This window comes from Rhinoderma darwinii, chromosome 1 (assembly GCF_050947455.1).
Source record: "Rhinoderma darwinii isolate aRhiDar2 chromosome 1, aRhiDar2.hap1, whole genome shotgun sequence".
Lineage (NCBI taxonomy): Eukaryota > Metazoa > Chordata > Amphibia > Anura > Rhinodermatidae > Rhinoderma > Rhinoderma darwinii.
In genome coordinates this window covers 160,588,279-160,606,626 of record NC_134687.1, presented here as the reverse complement: position 1 = coordinate 160,606,626, position 18,348 = coordinate 160,588,279, and the positions used below count along the sequence as shown (strand labels likewise).

The 18,348-nt window shown below is 42.2% G+C and overlaps 1 protein-coding gene across 5 annotated transcripts in view; it reads left to right on the top strand.

The window, feature by feature from the left end:
- The window catches only part of LEF1 (lymphoid enhancer binding factor 1), a 115,437-nt gene that overhangs the window by 63,277 nt on the left and 33,812 nt on the right, over nt 1–18,348 (top strand). For all 5 annotated transcript variants that reach the window (XM_075860510.1, XM_075860509.1, XM_075860512.1 and 2 more), the window contains exons 6-7: nt 1,374–1,502; nt 2,890–3,052. In XM_075860510.1, the coding sequence (XP_075716625.1) occupies nt 1,374–1,502; nt 2,890–3,052 (292 nt within the window). The remainder of the gene's footprint in view (nt 1–1,373; nt 1,503–2,889; nt 3,053–18,348) is intronic.

Here is an 18,348-nt window from a genome sequence, read left to right as displayed (position 1 = left end):
GAATGGGAGAAGACTGTAATACTGTGAACCGCTGCTACAGGTTTGTCGGCGATTCACAGTGCGAGCAGTAAAGGGAATGAAGGGGAAGCAGCTCTCGTACAATTCTGTAGCTTCTTTAAAACAGTGGATCCAGAGTCAGACCGATCAGATATTGATGAACTATCCTGAGGATGGGCCATCAATTTCTTAGGACTGGAAAACCCCTTTAACACCCTTGTACTTCATGGGAATAACTAAGCATAGTTTAGTATTCCAACCCTTGAAGTTAAGTAGTGATTTATTTCATTGGTACTTTGCTAGTTCTCTCGTTATATGCCACAATACAATACTATGCTTCCTATAATACTATAGTACACTTACAGAATTCCTGGGTTTTTAGGTGACCTGTCATTATTTTATTGTACTCAGTGTAGTGTTTGAAAAGCCAAAAAAACTGATAAACCTGTAGGACAAAAGGCAGGTCTAGTGTTGGTATCTTTACTAAATGTGTAGATGCAATGTATTTGGGAGCTGAGCTATGTAGTCCTACATGTTTAGTGCTTCTTTAAGACAATACCCCTAAATTAACATTTTCTTCTATAGATTATCAGTTTTTTAGCTGTATTTATCTTATGTGTTTACAAAAATAAGATGTATCTAATACACATACAATGCTATTATCATAATAATTATTTTTTTTATTTCAATTTCATTCATAATACACAATTGGCCAACATAAATATATAGTTACCCCTTCACTCCATGCTTTGTATCACAATGGACTGCAGTTTATCCCAACAGTATAATAGCTGACAATCAAGAGGTCTAATCTCCTATACTAGAATAATCCCAATCCTCCATTTCATGCCTGCGGCCTATTCTCCCCAATAAAGACAATTTACTAAGTGCTGTGATTGTCAGCCGAGCAGCATTATAGACGCCTGCAGCTTCCAAAGCCATTTTTACATGAAATCTGTCAATCAATAACCCTGTTTGAACTGAATTGATTGAGCCAAGTCAGGTAGGAATGAATCAATTATTCTGTCTGAACTATTCTTTTTAAATATGTTAATCCAGTTGAAAGTGGAATGTAGTTCCAATCGAAAAGAAACACAATGTAATCTAAGCAGTTCAAAGCACACACAAAACAATAATACTTACACTTGATTTCAGAATTCTGCACGATAATTCGTGTCTATATCTGTCCTAATCCTAATCATCGTAAATGTGGGCTTGTTTTACGGATTTATTGACTCTTTAGAGTGATCAATAAAAAATTACATGTTGTTTATTGTTGCTCCTTAATTTACCTATATTTATAAAGAGTGATCAATAAAAAAATTCCATGTTCTTTATTGTTGCTCCTTAATTTACCTATATTTATTTTCTCTTAGGTATTCACATCACATGGTTCCCGGTCCTCCAGGTCCACACGCAACTGGAATCCCACACCCGGCTATTGTCAATCCTCAGGTTAAACAAGAACACCACCACCACCATCATGACAATGACTTAATGCATGTGTAAGTATTGCTTTTATTGTAAGACTATGCAAGGATTACAATACACTAGTGGTTATAATATAATATCGGTAAATGTGGGCCCCAATATAACATCTGTAACAGGGCCCTACTATCACGTGTGAATTATAGTTGTGGTTTCCCTGGCCAGAGGGACCTTTCATGGCCCAGGGTGTGACTGTATCCTCTGCGCCCCCTATAGTTACACCTCTGGTACTAATCACAATTACTACAGAGCCAGTGATAAACCCAGTAGCAAAATAACAGCTACTGCCATGTGTGTGCTTTCTTCCTGGCCGTCAAGAAAGACCCCCATTAAGATTATGCGTGACCTATTCACCAACATATTGGTATCCAACTGATATTCATAAAAACAGTGGAAAATTGCCACTTAAGGCCTTGTTCACGCAGTGTATTTTGCAGGCGGAAAAATCTGCCTCAAAATTCCTTCAGGAATTTTGAGGCAGAGTGGGACCTGCCTGCACTCTCTTTGCAGCGTTTTTTTGCGGTGTATTTTTGTCGTGGTCATTGAGCGCCGCAGAGAAGAAACGCTGCGAAAAATGCTTTCTCGGCCTCCCATTGATGTCAATGGGAAGTCAGAGACGGAAACGCCTCAAGAATGGACATGACGATTCTTTTTCCCCCGTATTTTTCTGCTCATGGAAAAAAAACGCCTCTGCCTTCCATTGAAATCAATGAAAGTCGTTTTCTGACTTTTTTTGGCACGGTTTCCAACGCGTTTTCCGTGTCAAAAACAGCGCCAAAAAACTCTGCGTGAACAGGGCCTAAAGGGGTTTACCCATGAGGGACATTTATGACATATCCACAGGATATGTCATAAATGTCAGATTGATGCGGGTCCCACCTCTGGGACCCGCACCTATCTCTAGAACGTGGCCCCCTAAACCCCGTTCTAGCTTTTTGTGCTCACGCTGACTCTACGCTGTTTTCGTAACTACTATTTAGTTCTATGGGAGTTACGGAAACTCAGCAAGTTACGACCATGTAATCAGTAAGTGGCCGGGAGGCAGCGTGAGCACAAAAAGCTAGAACGAGGTTTAGGGGCCCCGTTCTAGAGATATCCTGTGGATATGTCATAAATGTCTCTGATAGGAAAAACCCTTTAAACTATGTTTATAGAAGTAACATCAGCGGCATCACATTTCAATATGCCATTTAATTTGGAACTACAACACTAAAAAAATGATGTGCACACAAACTCTGAAATGACTGAAGGCCCTACAAAGATAGTTTGGAGGCTGATGAGAATGGCGGAGAAAAGACTATTTAATGTAATTAGCTGCAAATGTATATCAAGCCATTAATTATATTTGTTCGTTTGCTCTTTTGTGTGGTTTTCACCTCAGTGTGTCCTTTTTTTCCCATTTAGGAAACCTCATCATGAACAGAGAAAAGAACAGGAGCCAAAAAGACCTCATATAAAGAAACCGCTGAACGCTTTTATGTTGTATATGAAAGAGATGAGAGCGAACGTTGTAGCTGAGTGTACGCTTAAAGAAAGTGCTGCCATCAATCAGATCCTCGGCAGAAGGGTGAGGATTTTTTTCCCTTTCTGCTAATCTGTACTCTGCCTTACAAAACACTGATTTCTGCGATTTGTGAAATTCTGACACTTACTAATGATTGTGCTGTTGCTTGGCAAGCTGTAAATACACAGTATATGAGGAAGTGAACGGTCAGCGCTTGATTCGCCTCTGCCCTGTTACATGTCCCAGAGGAATAATTTATAGTGTACCAAAAACAAAATTGCTATAGTACTTTGTAGTCTTTCCAACGAGATATCCTGAGTGCTTCCTGTGTTGGTAAAATGTTTGGGGCTTCCATCCACACCAAGCTTGGAGAAATTATGAATTTAACCCGAAAGATTAAGCTCTACTCCAGAAGGAAGAAAACTGTCCCTAGATGGCATTTATATGGTAGCCTGTAACTCATTGTCTCACTCCAGAAGGAAATCATGGAACGTAACTTGGATATTAGCAGAACAGAGATACTGAAAATCATGGAGCTCTGTGTGCGATCTGTTTCGGTTTTCTGACATCTTCATACCTTCTACCTTGATCTCCTAAATGCCTGGTGTTCCTTGGAACCTGGTCATGGTCAAAGCAGCAGGAAGAGACGTTACTTTCACAGTAGGGATAGACTACTTTCATCCTGCTCAAAGTTCCTTAACAAACCAGTCAACAAATCCATGCCAGAGTAGAAGTGTAAAATTACACATAGAGTTTTGATGCAGTTTTTTGGTGCCATTTTTTGAACCAAAGCCAGAAGTGGATCTAAAGAGAAGAAATGGTATATAGAAAAGACTGATGCATCTCCATTCTTTGGTGTCCATTCCGGTGTTTGGCTCAAAAAACTGAGCCAAAAACTGCATCAAAACTGCAACAAAACTCTGTGTGTGGTCCTGGCTTAACGCTGGGCAAGAATTATACAATTCTATACCCCTTCTGCACTAAGCTTCTTTGAGGTAGGAATGGAAGAATTTTTTCCGCAGGAATGCCAACATATAAATACATAAATAAAAAATGGCAGAATTGCTGTTTTTAATCACCTCGCCTCCCCATGAAAAAGTAATAAAAAGTGACTAAAGAGGCATATGTATCCTAAAACTACAGCTTGCGCTGCAAAAAAACTAGCCCTCACACAGCTCTATTGACAGAAAAATAAAAAAAAGTTATGGGTCTCAGAATATGGCAACAAATTGTTTTATTTTATAAAAGTAGTAAATCATTTAAAAAAAAACGATACATAAATTTTGCATTGCCGTAATCCTATTGTCCATAACAAAGTTAACGTGTCATCTTTTAAAGAGGCTCTGTCACCACATTATAAGTGCCCTATCTCCTACATAAGGAGATCGGCGCTATAATGTAGGTGACAGTAATGCTTTTTATTTAATAAAACGATCTATTTTTACCACTTTATTAGCGATTTTAGATTTATGCTAATGAGTTTCTTAATGCCCAAGTGGGCGTATTTTTACTTTAGACCAAGTGGGCGTTATACAGAGGAGTGTATGACGCTGACCAATCAGCCTCATGCACTCCTCTCCATTCATTTACTCAGCGCATAGGGATCCTGCTAGATCCTTTTGTGCTGTCTTTTACTAACACATTAACAATACTGAAGTGTTTAGACAGTGAATAGACATTCCACTGGATGTCTATTCACAATCTCTGCACATCGTTACTGTTTCTATGGTAGTTACAGCAGAGGAAGCGTGATTTCGTTGTAACCTGTCATTTACAGCGAGATCTCGCGAGATCACACTTCCTCTGCTGTAACTACCACAGACAGCCTAACGAAGTGCAGAGATTGTGAATAGACATTCCGTAGAATGTCTATTCACTGTCTAAACACTTTAGTATTGTTAATGTGTAAGTATAAGGCAGCACATAAGGATCTAGCAGGATCCCTATGCGCTGAGTAGATGAAAGGAGAGGAGTGCAGGACGCTGATTTGTCAGTGTCATACACTCCTCTGTACAACGCCCACTTGGTCAATAGTAAAACACGACCAATTGTCCATTGAGAAACTCATTAGCATAAAGCTAAAATCTAATAAAGTGGTGAAAATAGATCGTTTTATTAAATAAAAAGCATTACTGTCACCTACATTATAGCGCCGATCTCCTAATGTAGGAGATAGGGCACTTATAATGTGGTGACAGAGCCTCTTTAACACACGACGAACACCGTAAAATCCCAAAAATTCCACCCTGCAAAAATTTTTTCAACTGTTTTTCATGAACATTATATGGTACATTAAAAAATACAACTCATCCTGCAAAAAGCAGCCACTTATATGGATATATTAAAAGAAAAATATTAACTTTTTGGCTCTTGAAAGGCGGGTGGAAAAAACGAAAATGAAAATAAGTAAAACTGGCCCGGCGCCAAGGGGTTAAGCTTACGGACTGCTACGCATGTAATCTTCCAATATATCTGTATGAGTGGCAGAAGATGTTTTTGTGGGAAGGGGACTAATATTGTGAATAGATCATTCATTTTACACAAACTTCACATTGCTCAACAAACTTATTGTATGGTGTCTAAAATTACGGGGTTTTTACAAATATATGAAGAAACAAAAAAACGGCGTACTTTCATTTTCTTTACGGAATTTAGCACACAACACTTATTCACTTCCCAGAAACAAATGAATCATTTTTGCTGTCAATTTCCTGTGACTCACACACTTCCAGGAAAGCTATGACCCTGTCTACTTGTCATTTTAGAAGCCAATTTCAACATGTTTATCCTCGGATTCATCACTGCTACAAACTATTTGCAACATTTATTGGGATCATTAAAATATATGTCTAGGTTTATTCAATTCATAAGCTGTTTATAAAATAGCATCAAGCAGGACTTATGTTAAATACAGGATACGGCACACGTTGTATGCGCAAGGTCAGTTAAACTTCCAAAATTGAAGCCATTCACATCTCAAGATATTTAGGATATACAATAATATGCCAAGATACTATTATCACAATGAAGGTAGTGTTTAGGTTATTTAAAGTACAACTTGCAGAACACTGGTTTTGCCTAGCCACTAAATCTGTCTACTGGGCACTGCAATTTGAGGCAATTCCTACAAACAAAAGTACTCAATAATGATGATTGGCCAAAAAATACTATATTTTATGTTTAGGGGGCCACTGTGTCGTAATGGCCACATCTCACTCATTTTAGTAATTATCCAGGATTGGTACGTGTGCAGTAGTATATGCTTAAAGAGGCTCTGTCACCAGATTTTGCAACCCCTATCTGCTATTGCAGCAGATCGGCGCTGCAATGGAGATAAGAGTAAAGTTTTTTTTTTTAAAAATGAGCATTTTTGGCCAAGTTATGACCAATTTTATATTTATGTAAATGAAGCTTTCTAAAGTACAACTGGGCGTGTTTACAGTAAAAGTCCAACTGGGCATGTAATGTGTTCGTTACATCGGGGCGTTTTTACTTCTTTTACTAGCTGGGCGTTGTGTATAGAAGTATCATCCACTTCTCTTCACAACGCCCAGCTTCTGGCAGTGCAGATCTGTGACGTCACTCACAGGTCCTGCATCGTGTCGGACACATCGGCACCAGAGGCTTCAGTTGATTCTGCAGCAGCATCAGCGTTTGCAGGTAAGTAGCTACATCGATTTACCTGCAAACGCCGATGCTGCTGCAGAATCATCTGCAGACACAGCGTGTTCTCGAGAGATCACGCAGTGACGTCACTCACTTCCTGCCCCAGGTCCTGCATCGTGTCGGACGAGCGAGGACACATCGGCACCAGAGGCTACAGTTGATTCTGCAGCAGCATCGGCGTTTGCAGGTAAGTCGATGTAGCTACTTACCTGCAAACGCTGATGCTGCTGCAGAATCAACTGTAGCCTCTGGTGCCGATGTGTCCGACACGATGCAGGACCTGGGGCAGGAAGTGAGTGACGTCACAGCGTGATCTCTCGAGAACACGCTGTGTGTCTGCACTGCCAGAAGCTGGGCGTTGTTTAGAGAAGTGGATGATACTTCTATACACAACGCCCAGCTAGTAAAAGAAGTAAAAACGCCCCGATGTACGCACATAATACATGCCCAGTTGTACTTTTACTTTAAACACGCCCAGTTGTACTTTAGAAAGCCTCATTTACATAAATAGAAAAATGGTCATAACTTGGGTTGCAAAATCTGGTGACAGAGCCTCTTTAAGTGGAAGAAAAACCTTCTTATTTCACCCTATAAATATTATTATGTTCTTGACAAAAGCCGACAGAATAGGTGTTGGTAACATCCTGAAAGCCGGTGGCTGACAAGCACATAGTCAATACCTGTTGGGACCAATAAAGCTTATGTTACTTTACCACCTGGATTGTTTAGGTGAAGTTCTCTAATCAGAATTGTTCTCTATGAGCAATTTATTTCAGAGTTGTTTGAAAGTTCCTACTAGAGCTTTGTTTCAGTTACGTGCCTCGTATCTCTAGAAGTCACTAAGGCATCTCAAAATGAACAGAATATAGCATCTCCAATTTTAAGGCCTCATGCACGCGACCGTAGTGGTGAGCGTGGGCCAACCGCAAATCACGGGCCGTGCACATGGTTGTGTACATTCATTTCAATGAGCCTGGACCGCAAAATGCAGCCGTAATAAGACATGTCCTATCTTTTTGCGGTCCTGGCTCCCGGGCAATGCACGGACCGTGGAATCCGCGGTCGTGTGCATGTGCCCATAGAAATGAATGGGACCGCAATTCACCAGCAGATTTGCAGGTGAATTGCGGCCGAAAAAAACACGTTTGTGTGAATGAGGCCTAAGTTTCCACTGATCTAACTGTGACCTCTGACCTACAGTGCTTAGAGTTAGTAAACATTGGTCCGAAAGTTGATTATGTATCATTCACTGGGTCAACTCTTTTTTGTTATTTACCACTACGATATCTATTCTATCATCTATTCAAATATAATGCACATTGCTGCACACATACAGTGGATTTAAGGGCTACAGTGGTTTCAACTATAGACCGTGATCATAGTATGTAGATATCTAACAACTATTTAAAGTGAAGTTTCCACAGAGCTTCTCTGTGTTTTGATAAGACAAGTTGACTTACTAGAGCTCTATCCCCAGAGCTATAGTGCAGGTGTACTGATCCCCTGCAAACATGGGAACCCAAACTGTCTCAGCATACTAGTGATGTGCACTGCATGACCCAGCATATCCTGTACTACTCAGCATTGTGGGTATGCACAGGGTATGGGGAATTAGGGATTGGGCATTTATTATTCACCTGTTTTTCGCAGGGGATGGGTGAACTTTTCAGAAAGCTCCGCAGGGATATCTGATGGCATCCAAGGAGTATAACCACAGTTTTCTTTTGATAGCAGGGCAAAAGGGTCTTATACTAATGAAAATATTACAGAAAATGCAATTTGTTTTTTATGTTTCAAATAAGAGAAATGACTAAAAGTTGTTCACAAACCGTGTCAATTATCAGACTAAACTGCTAGTGATGTCACTCTCGTGAAATATAATTAATACCACATCCATGTAAGAGATGACATCATTTCATAACAGCTACAAGGATGAACTCCGCACAACCCTTCTACGGATATGCAGGTCACATGTCATGTGTAAAACACCATCATGCTCAGAAACATATATCAGAGACGACAGGAACAAGACGGTTACATTAATTGAATAATAAAGAGAGACATATTGTAGAATTGTAGACATGCACTGCAGTTTAACGTTTTATCGGATCCACAGTTGATATTTTCTGCTACTGAAGACTGTGAAGAGTCATTTTTTATCGTTTCTGTTTGTATGTGGTTGGGCTGCACGTTCCTTTCCCTCTTGGAGGATTCAAGAAGGATTCTAGTATCATATATACATTCATACATTGTTACTACTGAGGAAGATGCCACAGACATATGTAGTTTGCTACTACATACCTGTTTATACGAATAACTGCTACGCAGGCGCAGAGATGAGAGGCATCTCAGGGTAGATACGGCGTAGATGCGGAAACACTAGAGGATTGCAAGCAACCACTCCGCAGACGCAGGAGTATCACATAGAGTTATCGGTGTTCTGTCCTGCACAGTCACACCGATGGTGCGCGACAGGTACATCAGGAGGATCTTATTGGATTTTGGCTGTATGGATTTAAAACTTATAAAAGCACAAATTTGGTGACCAAGAGCACGACAGTTTTAAAGTGCGAAAGCTTATGATTGTCTGTCGTATTACCAACCTGTGCTTAATCCAATAGGTGGAGAATTATCTTTTCTAGCATCTCCACTTAGCTCTTTTCAACGACTTTGTCAATAACACCTGGATTGCTACTGCAATTTTATGTGCATAATTTGTATATTTGAATTTTAGGTTTATTTAACTTTGTTTTATGTTCTTTGATATATGTAAGGATGACTGATTTTAGCTTTCATTAAACACATATGGTAAATATAGCATATCTGCTATTCAAATAAAGTATATGTTGTAATTCTTTCCCACCACCGTGGTGTCTTGAGTGCCAGTGTGTATCAATTTATGGATTTTAGTCTCATGAAATTTGTGGCTATTTAGGTTCCTATGACCAAGCCTCCTCCTTCCATATTTTCCTTATATTGGCCCTTTCCCCTTGATCACTGGTTTGGTCTCCTATTCTTCCCTTTGTTTTCCCCTAGCCATTTACCCTGGTATTGGCTTATTGGAATCCTGGTTTTCTCATGGTCAGGGGCGTAGCTAAAGGCTCATGGGCCCTGGTAGAAAATTTCTTCTTGGGCCCCAACGTCTCTTCACGGCTGATGGCTCTGGCTCGCAGCCCACCCATAACTTTCAGCTGCATCTGAGTCTCTTAAAGCGTACCTTACTTTTTTGGTGACTTTCCAGAATAAGCTGTCATATGTGTGTACATGAGGAATAATATTATTCCTCCTGCTTCCCCCTCCCCATAGACTTGTATAGGCAGGCAGTGAAGAGCCATACACCCACATTCTGCAGCCTGTCAATTCTGCTCTGTAACCAGAAAAGAACATTGCTTGATAACAGGGAGTGGACAGCAGATTACAGAATTGAGACACCTAGTGGAGTGGTAGTAACTTCACACAGAATTTGCATGGATAAAACAAATTTGAACAGGAAATCAATTACAAAGTTGATGTATATCAGGTATACTATTAGATTTGCATAAGTTGTTTGAAAATTAAGTGTCCATTTAAGTAACCCATCGACGTAGCCAGGGGCATTTTTAGGGTCTTAAAAGATCAGAGGCACAAGATCCAAGACATATGTATTGTCCTTCCCAAAATAAACATATATATATATATATATATATATATATATATATACATATACATATACATATATATACATACACATATATACATACACATATACATATATATATATATATACAGGGTTGGCCATTTATATGGATACACCTAAATAAAATGGGAATGGTTGGTGATATTAACTTCCTGTTTGTGGCACATTAGTATATGGGAGGGGGGAAACTTTTCAAGCTGGGTGTTGACCATGGCGGCCATTTTGAAGTCGGCCATTTTGTATCCAACTTTAGTTTTTTCAATGGGAAGAGGGTCATGTGACACATCAAACTTATCGAGAATTTCACAAGAAAAACAATTGTGGTGCTTTGTTTTAACGTTACTTTATTCTTTCATGAGTTATTTACAAGTTATGGGTGACATTATGGGTTTCAGGTCCGAGCATTCCTAGATGAACAGTTTCCTGGAAAGTGGATTGGTCGTCGTTGGCCAGTTGAATGGCCCCCTAGGTCTCCCGATCTGACCCCCTTAGACTTTTATCTTTGGCGTCATTTGAAGGCAATTGTCTATGCTGTGAAGATACGAGATGTGCAGCAACTGAAACTACAGATACTAGAAGCCTATGCTAGCATTTCTTCTGCGGTGTTGCTATCAGTGTGTGAAGAGTGGGAGAAGAGGGTTGCATTGACAATCCAACACAATGGGCAGCACTTTGAACACATTTTATAAGTGGTCAGAAACTTGTAAATATCTCATGAAAGAATAAAGTAACGTTAAAACCAAGCACACCATTGTTTTTCTTGTGAAAAAACTAAAGTTGGATACAAAATGGTCAACACCCAGCTTGAAAAGTTTCCCCCCTCCCATATACTAATGTGCCACAAACAGGAAGTTAATATCACCAACCATTCCCATTTTATTTAGGTGTATCCATATAAATGGCCCACCCTGTATATATATATATATATATATATATATATATATATATATATATATATATATCTATATCGGAGACAGCAAATCTATAAGACTACGACCCCAATAGCTATGCCACTAGATAGGATCAGATACATTGGCTCAGCAGACAGTATCACTCATGATAGGCTTAGATACAGGGCCCCAGCAAACAGTATCACAGATTAGATAGACTTAGATACATGGCCCCAGCAGACTATATCACACGTGATAGGCTGAGATACAGGGCCCCAGCAAACAGTATCACTCATGATAGGCTTTATTACAGGGCCCCAGCAGTCAGTATTACACATAGTAGGCTTAGATCCAGAGTCCTAGCAGTCAGAATGACACATGATAGACTTAGATACAGGGCCCCTGCAGTCAATATCATACATGGCCCCAGCAGATAGTATCACACATGAGAGTCTTACAAACAGGGCCCTCGCAGTCAGTATTTATATACTCACATAGTTGCCAACAGTCCCGAATTTGCCGGGACTGTCCCGAATTTACAGAGACAGTCCCGGCAAATTACTGTTTCGAGACTTGTCCCAGCGACTGCTACATTCAATTGTATCTGCTTCCTCAGGACGCAGATACAATTGAATACTATGGCAGAGCAGGAATCTATCCACTTCCTGCTCTGCCAGTCACTCCTCCTGGAGCGGAATATATCTTGACAGTCAGGAGTCAGGCTCCTGATGGAGTGCCGGATCCCTGGCCGAAGCGTTGCCGACGCCCTAGCTGGGGATTTCGCTCATAGAGGGAGCCCCTGACTTCACTGTCCATATAAGAGCAGTGATGTCAGGGACACCTAAAGGAGAGGAATACCAAGCCAGAGCTTTGCCGACGCTCTGGCCGGGGATTCCGCTCATAGAGAGAGCCACTGACGACATCACTGTCCATATATGGACAGTGAAGTTAGGGGCTCCTCCTCGAGTGCCGGAATCCCCGGCCAGAGCATTGCAGACTCTCTGGCCGGGGATTCCGCTTATAGAGGGAGTCCCTGACTTATCCATATAAGGGCAGTGACGTCAGGGGCTCCTCCGGGAGAGGAGTCCCCGACGAGAGCGTCGGCAATGCTCTGGCTGGTAATTCCCCTCCTAGGGGGAACCACAATGACTTTATATACAGGGAGGAGGTGGGAGTGGCGCTATATACAAGGGGGAGGGTGGCACTATCTACACGGTGGAGTGTGTGGCACTATCTACAGGGGGAGTATTTGGCACTGTCTACAGGGAGGTGTGCGTGGCACTATCCATAAGGGGGTGTGTGGCATTATCTACAGGGGGGCTGTGTGGCATCATCTACAGGGGGGGCTGTGTGGCATCATCTACAGGGGGACTGTGTGGCATCATCTACAGGGGGCTGTGTTTCTCTACAGGGGGCTGTGTTGCACTATCTACAGAGATCACTGTGGTATTATCTACAGAGGGCACTGTGGTATTATCTACAGAGGACACTGGTATTATCTAAAAAGCGGCTGTGTGGCACTATCTACAGAGTGTAGACAAAGGAAAGTGAGGCAGCACTACCAAATGAGTGAAAAAAAGGGTGATCCTATTTAATCCCACATGCGACGTTTCAGCTCAATGTGAGCCTTTCTCAAGCATAACAATGCTGCTGATCTATACCTTACTATCTACAGAGTGTGTTGTGGCACAATCTACAGGGGGCCGTGTGGCACTATCTACAGGTGGCACGGTGGCGTTATGTACAGGAAGCAGTGCATGTCAATATCTACAGGGAGCAGTGCGTGGCAATATCTACAGGGAGCAGTGTGTGGCAATATCTACTGGGGGCAGTGTTGAGCACCATCTACAGGGGGGCTGTGGCAATATCTAAAGGGAGCAGTGCGTGGCAATAGCTACAAGGAGCAGTGTGTGGCAATAGCTACAGGGAGCAGTATGGAGCACCATCTACAAGGGGAACTGAGTGTGGCAATATCTACAGGGAGCAGTGTTTAGCATTATCTACAGGGAGCAGTGTGGAGCACCATCTACCAGGGGAACTGAGTGTGGCACTATTTACGCTGGTTTTTACGCTACTAGTAGTGGTCAGCACATATCGCCTAGCCCTAGTGATAAACTGAGACATCACCTGCCTGTAAACAACCAGATAACCAGAGAGATACCATCCACAATAGTAGTTGTCAGCCAAACTAGTGCAGACATTTTTGTTTGTTTATTTGTATGCAGAAATTCTGAAAAGGAAGCCATGCCCCACTAGCCACACCCACAAGATAAGCCACTCCCCCATAAGACACACACACACCAAAGACGCTACACCCTAAGTGTCCCTGGAAAAAATATTAAAATGTTGGCAAGTATGTACTCACCTTCCTCGTACCTGTCAGGTCCTTTTGGGGTGCAGCGCTGGATCCTGATGCTATTCAAAATCATTGACCTTATGTGCGCTGCGCATACAACTTTCTGACGCTGAACGGCATCAGTAACCAGCGCCCAAAACCAAAGGGGACCCTACTCAAGAGCGAGGAGGGTAAGTATATGGAGATATTACTGTAGTAACAGGGGCCTGTGTAGTTTACCATATTGGACCAAGTTATTACAATAACTGTGGACAGACGTGGTGCGGGGGGCCGTGGCCATCCCTGGCTTCAGGGCCAGATCATAACTGCGACCACTACGACTCCTATAGCTACGCCACTGCCCTAACACAAACTGAATTAGGGTTATGTGAAAGGATTGATGGAGTATGATGAGATGAGAAAGGAGCTTTAGATGATGTGAAGATTGTAGTCAGTCCAGCCTTACGTACCGCAACCAGGGCCAGACTAGTAGCCAAGTAATAAATACACAGTGGAGCAGAACAGCAGGGCTCATCTATCCTGCAGCTGATAAAATCCCTACAGGGATCCCTTACAACATACAGTTTCATGTGCAAAACATCTCTCTCCTCCCTTCAGCCCCCTCCAGCAAACAGTAAACCGTAAAAAGTTAATAAATACATAACTACCCCCTTCATCTTCCTCCAACATATAATCCCATGTGCAAAACCTCACTCTCATCCCTTCAGCCCCCTCAAAATACAGTCCTATGTAAAAACATCACTTCCCTCCCTTCAGTAGCCTCCAACATACAGTCCCATGTGCAAAACATCAATTCCCTCCATTCAGCCCCCACCGAGGTACAGACCCATGTAAAAAAAAAAAACACTTCTCTCCCTTCATCCCCTTTCAACATACAGTCCTATGTGCAAAACATCCTTACCCTCCATTAAGCCCCCTCCAATATACAGTCCCATGTAAAAACATCATTCCCCTCCCTTTAGCCCCCTCCAACATACAGTCCCATGTGCAGAACGTCACTCCTCTCAGTTCACTTGTACACACGTGTAGACAAGCACACAGCTCTTGCTTTCTGTTATAAAGGGTGCAGCTAGGGGGGGCAGGCGGGGCATGTTTCCCTGGTCGCAACTATGATGTAGGGAAGGGGAGGCACCGCAGAGCAGCCATTTCAAAACAGCTAATCGCTGCTGACAGTAATGGTCCACTCCAGGGCCAGCAGCGACCGCAGTCAGAACGCTGCTGCAAGACCTCCTGGCTCCTCCTAATGGTGAGTCACGTCAAGCAGAGCGGAGAGTGGTAGCGGTAGGCTACCGCCACCGTTCTCTGCTCTGGTGGCAGTATAGCACTAAGTACAAGGGGGAGGGGGGTTGTGTGGCACTAAGTACAAGGGGTGAAGTGTGGCACTAAGTACAAGCAGAGTGTGTGGCACTAAGTACAAGGGGGGCTGTGTTGCACTAAGTACAAGGGGGCTGTGTGGCACCAAGTACAAGGGAGGGCAGTGTGGCACTAAGTGCAAGGGGGCAGTGTGGCACTAAGTACAAGGGGGGCAGTGTGGCACTATGTACAAGGGGGGTGTGGCACTAAGTACAAGAGTTGTGTGGCACAATATGTACAAGGTGGGCTGTGCGCAATATCTACAATGGGGGCTGTGTGTGGCACTATCTACAAGGGGGGGCTGTGTGTGTGTGGCACTATCTACAAGAGATGCTGTGAGTGGCGCTATCTACAACATGGGGGCTGTGTGGCGTTAACGACAAGAGAGGGGCTGTGTGCGGCACTATCTACAAGGGGGGGCAGTGTGTGGCACTATCTACAAGGGGGGCTGTTTGTTGAGCTATCTACAGGGGGCTGTGTATGGCACTATCTACAAGGGGGGCTGTGTGTGGTGCTATCTATAGGGGGCTGTGTGTAGAGCTATCTACAAGGGGGGCTGTGTGTGGAGCTATCTATAGGGGGCTGTATGGCATTATATACAAGAGAGGGGCTGTGTGTGGCGCTACAAGAGGTCTGTGTTTGGCGCTATCTACAAGGGAATGTGTGGCGCTATCTACAAGGGGGTGTGTGTGGCGCTATCTACAAGGGTGTGTGTGTGTGGCGCTATCTACAAGGGGGCTGTGTGTGGTGCTATCTACAAAGGGGCTGTGTGTGGCCTCTTTAATTTATTTTATTTGAACTTATTGTTATGGTAAACTACCTTATAGAACTATATAGCTTGTAAAATTTAGAAATGATTTTATGCTCGAGTTACATGAATAAATTGTGAAAAAAAATGAGACCTCATTGATTGGTAGAGAAAGCAAACATGGCGAGGGGGAAGGAAATGTCGGGAAAGAAGTTGGAGGAGAGCACAAATCTGAATCTTTGCCCCCAGTGCAGGAGAACCTAGCTATGCCTCTGCATTATAAAAAGTACTGTAATCTAGGAGGCCTCACCTTTTCTCCCAAGAGGTCCCAACCCTCACTATGATATCAAATTTAGCAGGAACACAACCGAGACTGCAGGGGTTGGGTGACAGACTGACTGACCCATGCAGAGACAAGTCAGAGATGAAGTGAAGGAGCTACAGAAGCCATCTGGGGATGAGGAGACTGACCCACTGCAGACAATGGCCAATCTGGCATTTGTCAGATAGTCAGTCTGGCCCTGACTGCAACCCTAAATGAGATGAGCTGAAATTTTCTCTAATGTTTCTCAATTTTCAGATCTTCAGGCAGTAGAATAGTCAGATCCTATTAAAAAAAAAATTAAATAAGCAAAAAACATAGATTTAAAAAAAGACAAAAACACATAATAACACAAATTCATAAATACTCAATAGGGACCAGAATGTGACCCGCACTCAAGGAAGAGTCTTAACCCAACCATGAAAATGTTACATTTATTAACATAGAACTTACCAGATCTTTTTCCTGTTCTCTATACAGAGGCTTCATCTATAGAGGAGTCTTCATGAGAACTTAAAGAGGCTCTGTCACCAGATTTTGCAAGCCCTATCTGCTATTGCAGCAGATAGGCGCTGCAATGTAGATTACAGTAACGTTTTTATTTTTAAAAAATGAGCATTTTTGGCCAAGTTATGACCATTTTTGTATTTATGCAAATGAGGCTTGCAAAAGTACAACTGGGCGTGTTTACAGTAAAAGTCCAACTGGGCGTGTATTATGTGTGTTACATCGGGGCGTTTTTACTACTTTTACTAGCTGGGCGTTCTGACGAGAAGTATCATCCACTTCTCTTCAGAACGCCCAGCTTCTGGCAGTGCAGACACACAGCGTGTTCTCGAGAGATCACGCTGTGCCGTCACTCACTTCCTGCCCCAGGTCCTGCATCGTGTCGGACGAGCGAGGACACATCGGCACCAGAGGCTACAGTTGATTCTGCAGCAGTATCGGCGTTTGCAGGTAAGTCGATGTAGCTACTTACCTGCAAACGCTGATGCTGCTGCAGAATCAACTGTAGCCTCTGGTGCCGATGTGGCCGACACGATGCAGGACCTGGGGCAGGAAGTGAGTGACGTCACAGCGTGATCTCTCGAGAACACGCTGTGTGTCTGCACTGCCAGAAGCTGGGTGTTAACGAACAGAAGTGGATGATGCTGATTCGTTAGCATCATACACTCCCATTCCTAAAGCCCAGCTAGTAAAAGAAGTAAAAACGCCCCGATGTAACACACATAATACACGCCCAGTTGTACTTTTACTGTAAACACGCCCAGTTGTACTTTTGCAAGCCTCATTTGCATAAATACAAAAATGGTCATAACTTAGCCAAAAATGCTCGTTTTTAAAAAATAAAAACGTTACTGTAATCTACATTGCAGCGCCTATCTGCTGCAATAGCAGATAGGGGTTGCAAAATCTGGTGACAGAGCCTCTTTAAGATGCTATGGAAATTCTATTATAGATGTTATTAGAAATGTTATTATAGATGATTATATAAATGATGTTATTATAGATGGTATTAAAGATTATATTATAATAGATGCTATTAATGTTGTTAATAGACATACTTATAGGCCTGATGATGTCATAATATGTTAGAACTATATCATGATATCACAGGAAGCATGTGTAAATTAATCACACCCAGATTCTAGATGATGTAAATACAGGAAGTGTGTACAGATGCTTCATGCCCAGATTGTAGATTATGACATCACAAGAAGTATGTTCTGATTCCATTCCAGACAGTGGTGGAGAGATGGATCCACCATATTTATAGCAGTTTTTTTTATCCCTTTTGTTTATGTTCAGGCACTCTATAATACAATATAATAAACACATCCAGCATATGAAGTATAATGATATTCATTTTACTCAGCACTAAACGTGTTCTACAGCTGTAATATTTCATTTATTATAGTATTTTTTTTATAAATAAAATATATTATTTTGGTTCCTTAAAGGAGAGCAAGATAAGTTGTCCACCCTGATCCTTACGAGAAGACATCAATATTTGATTGGCAGGGATCTGAATCAGGACCCCCGCAAATAAGCAGAATGAAGACGCCACGTACCATTTATTGCGTACATAGACAGAGCGGCTCATCTGTGTGGGTGTCGTTGCCTGGTACTGCAGCTCGGACCCCCACAAATCAATTATTGATAACCTATCCTGAGGATAAGCAACCAAATATAAATCCTGGGAAATCCCTTTAATCCAAACGTGATCATTTTTGATCGGTGGGGGTCTGGATATTAAGACCTTCACTGATCGCTTAAACTATAAGGCAGAAATGCTTAGCCCCAGAGGCATAACTTGAAGTTTGTGTGCCTTGATGCAAAATCTATAA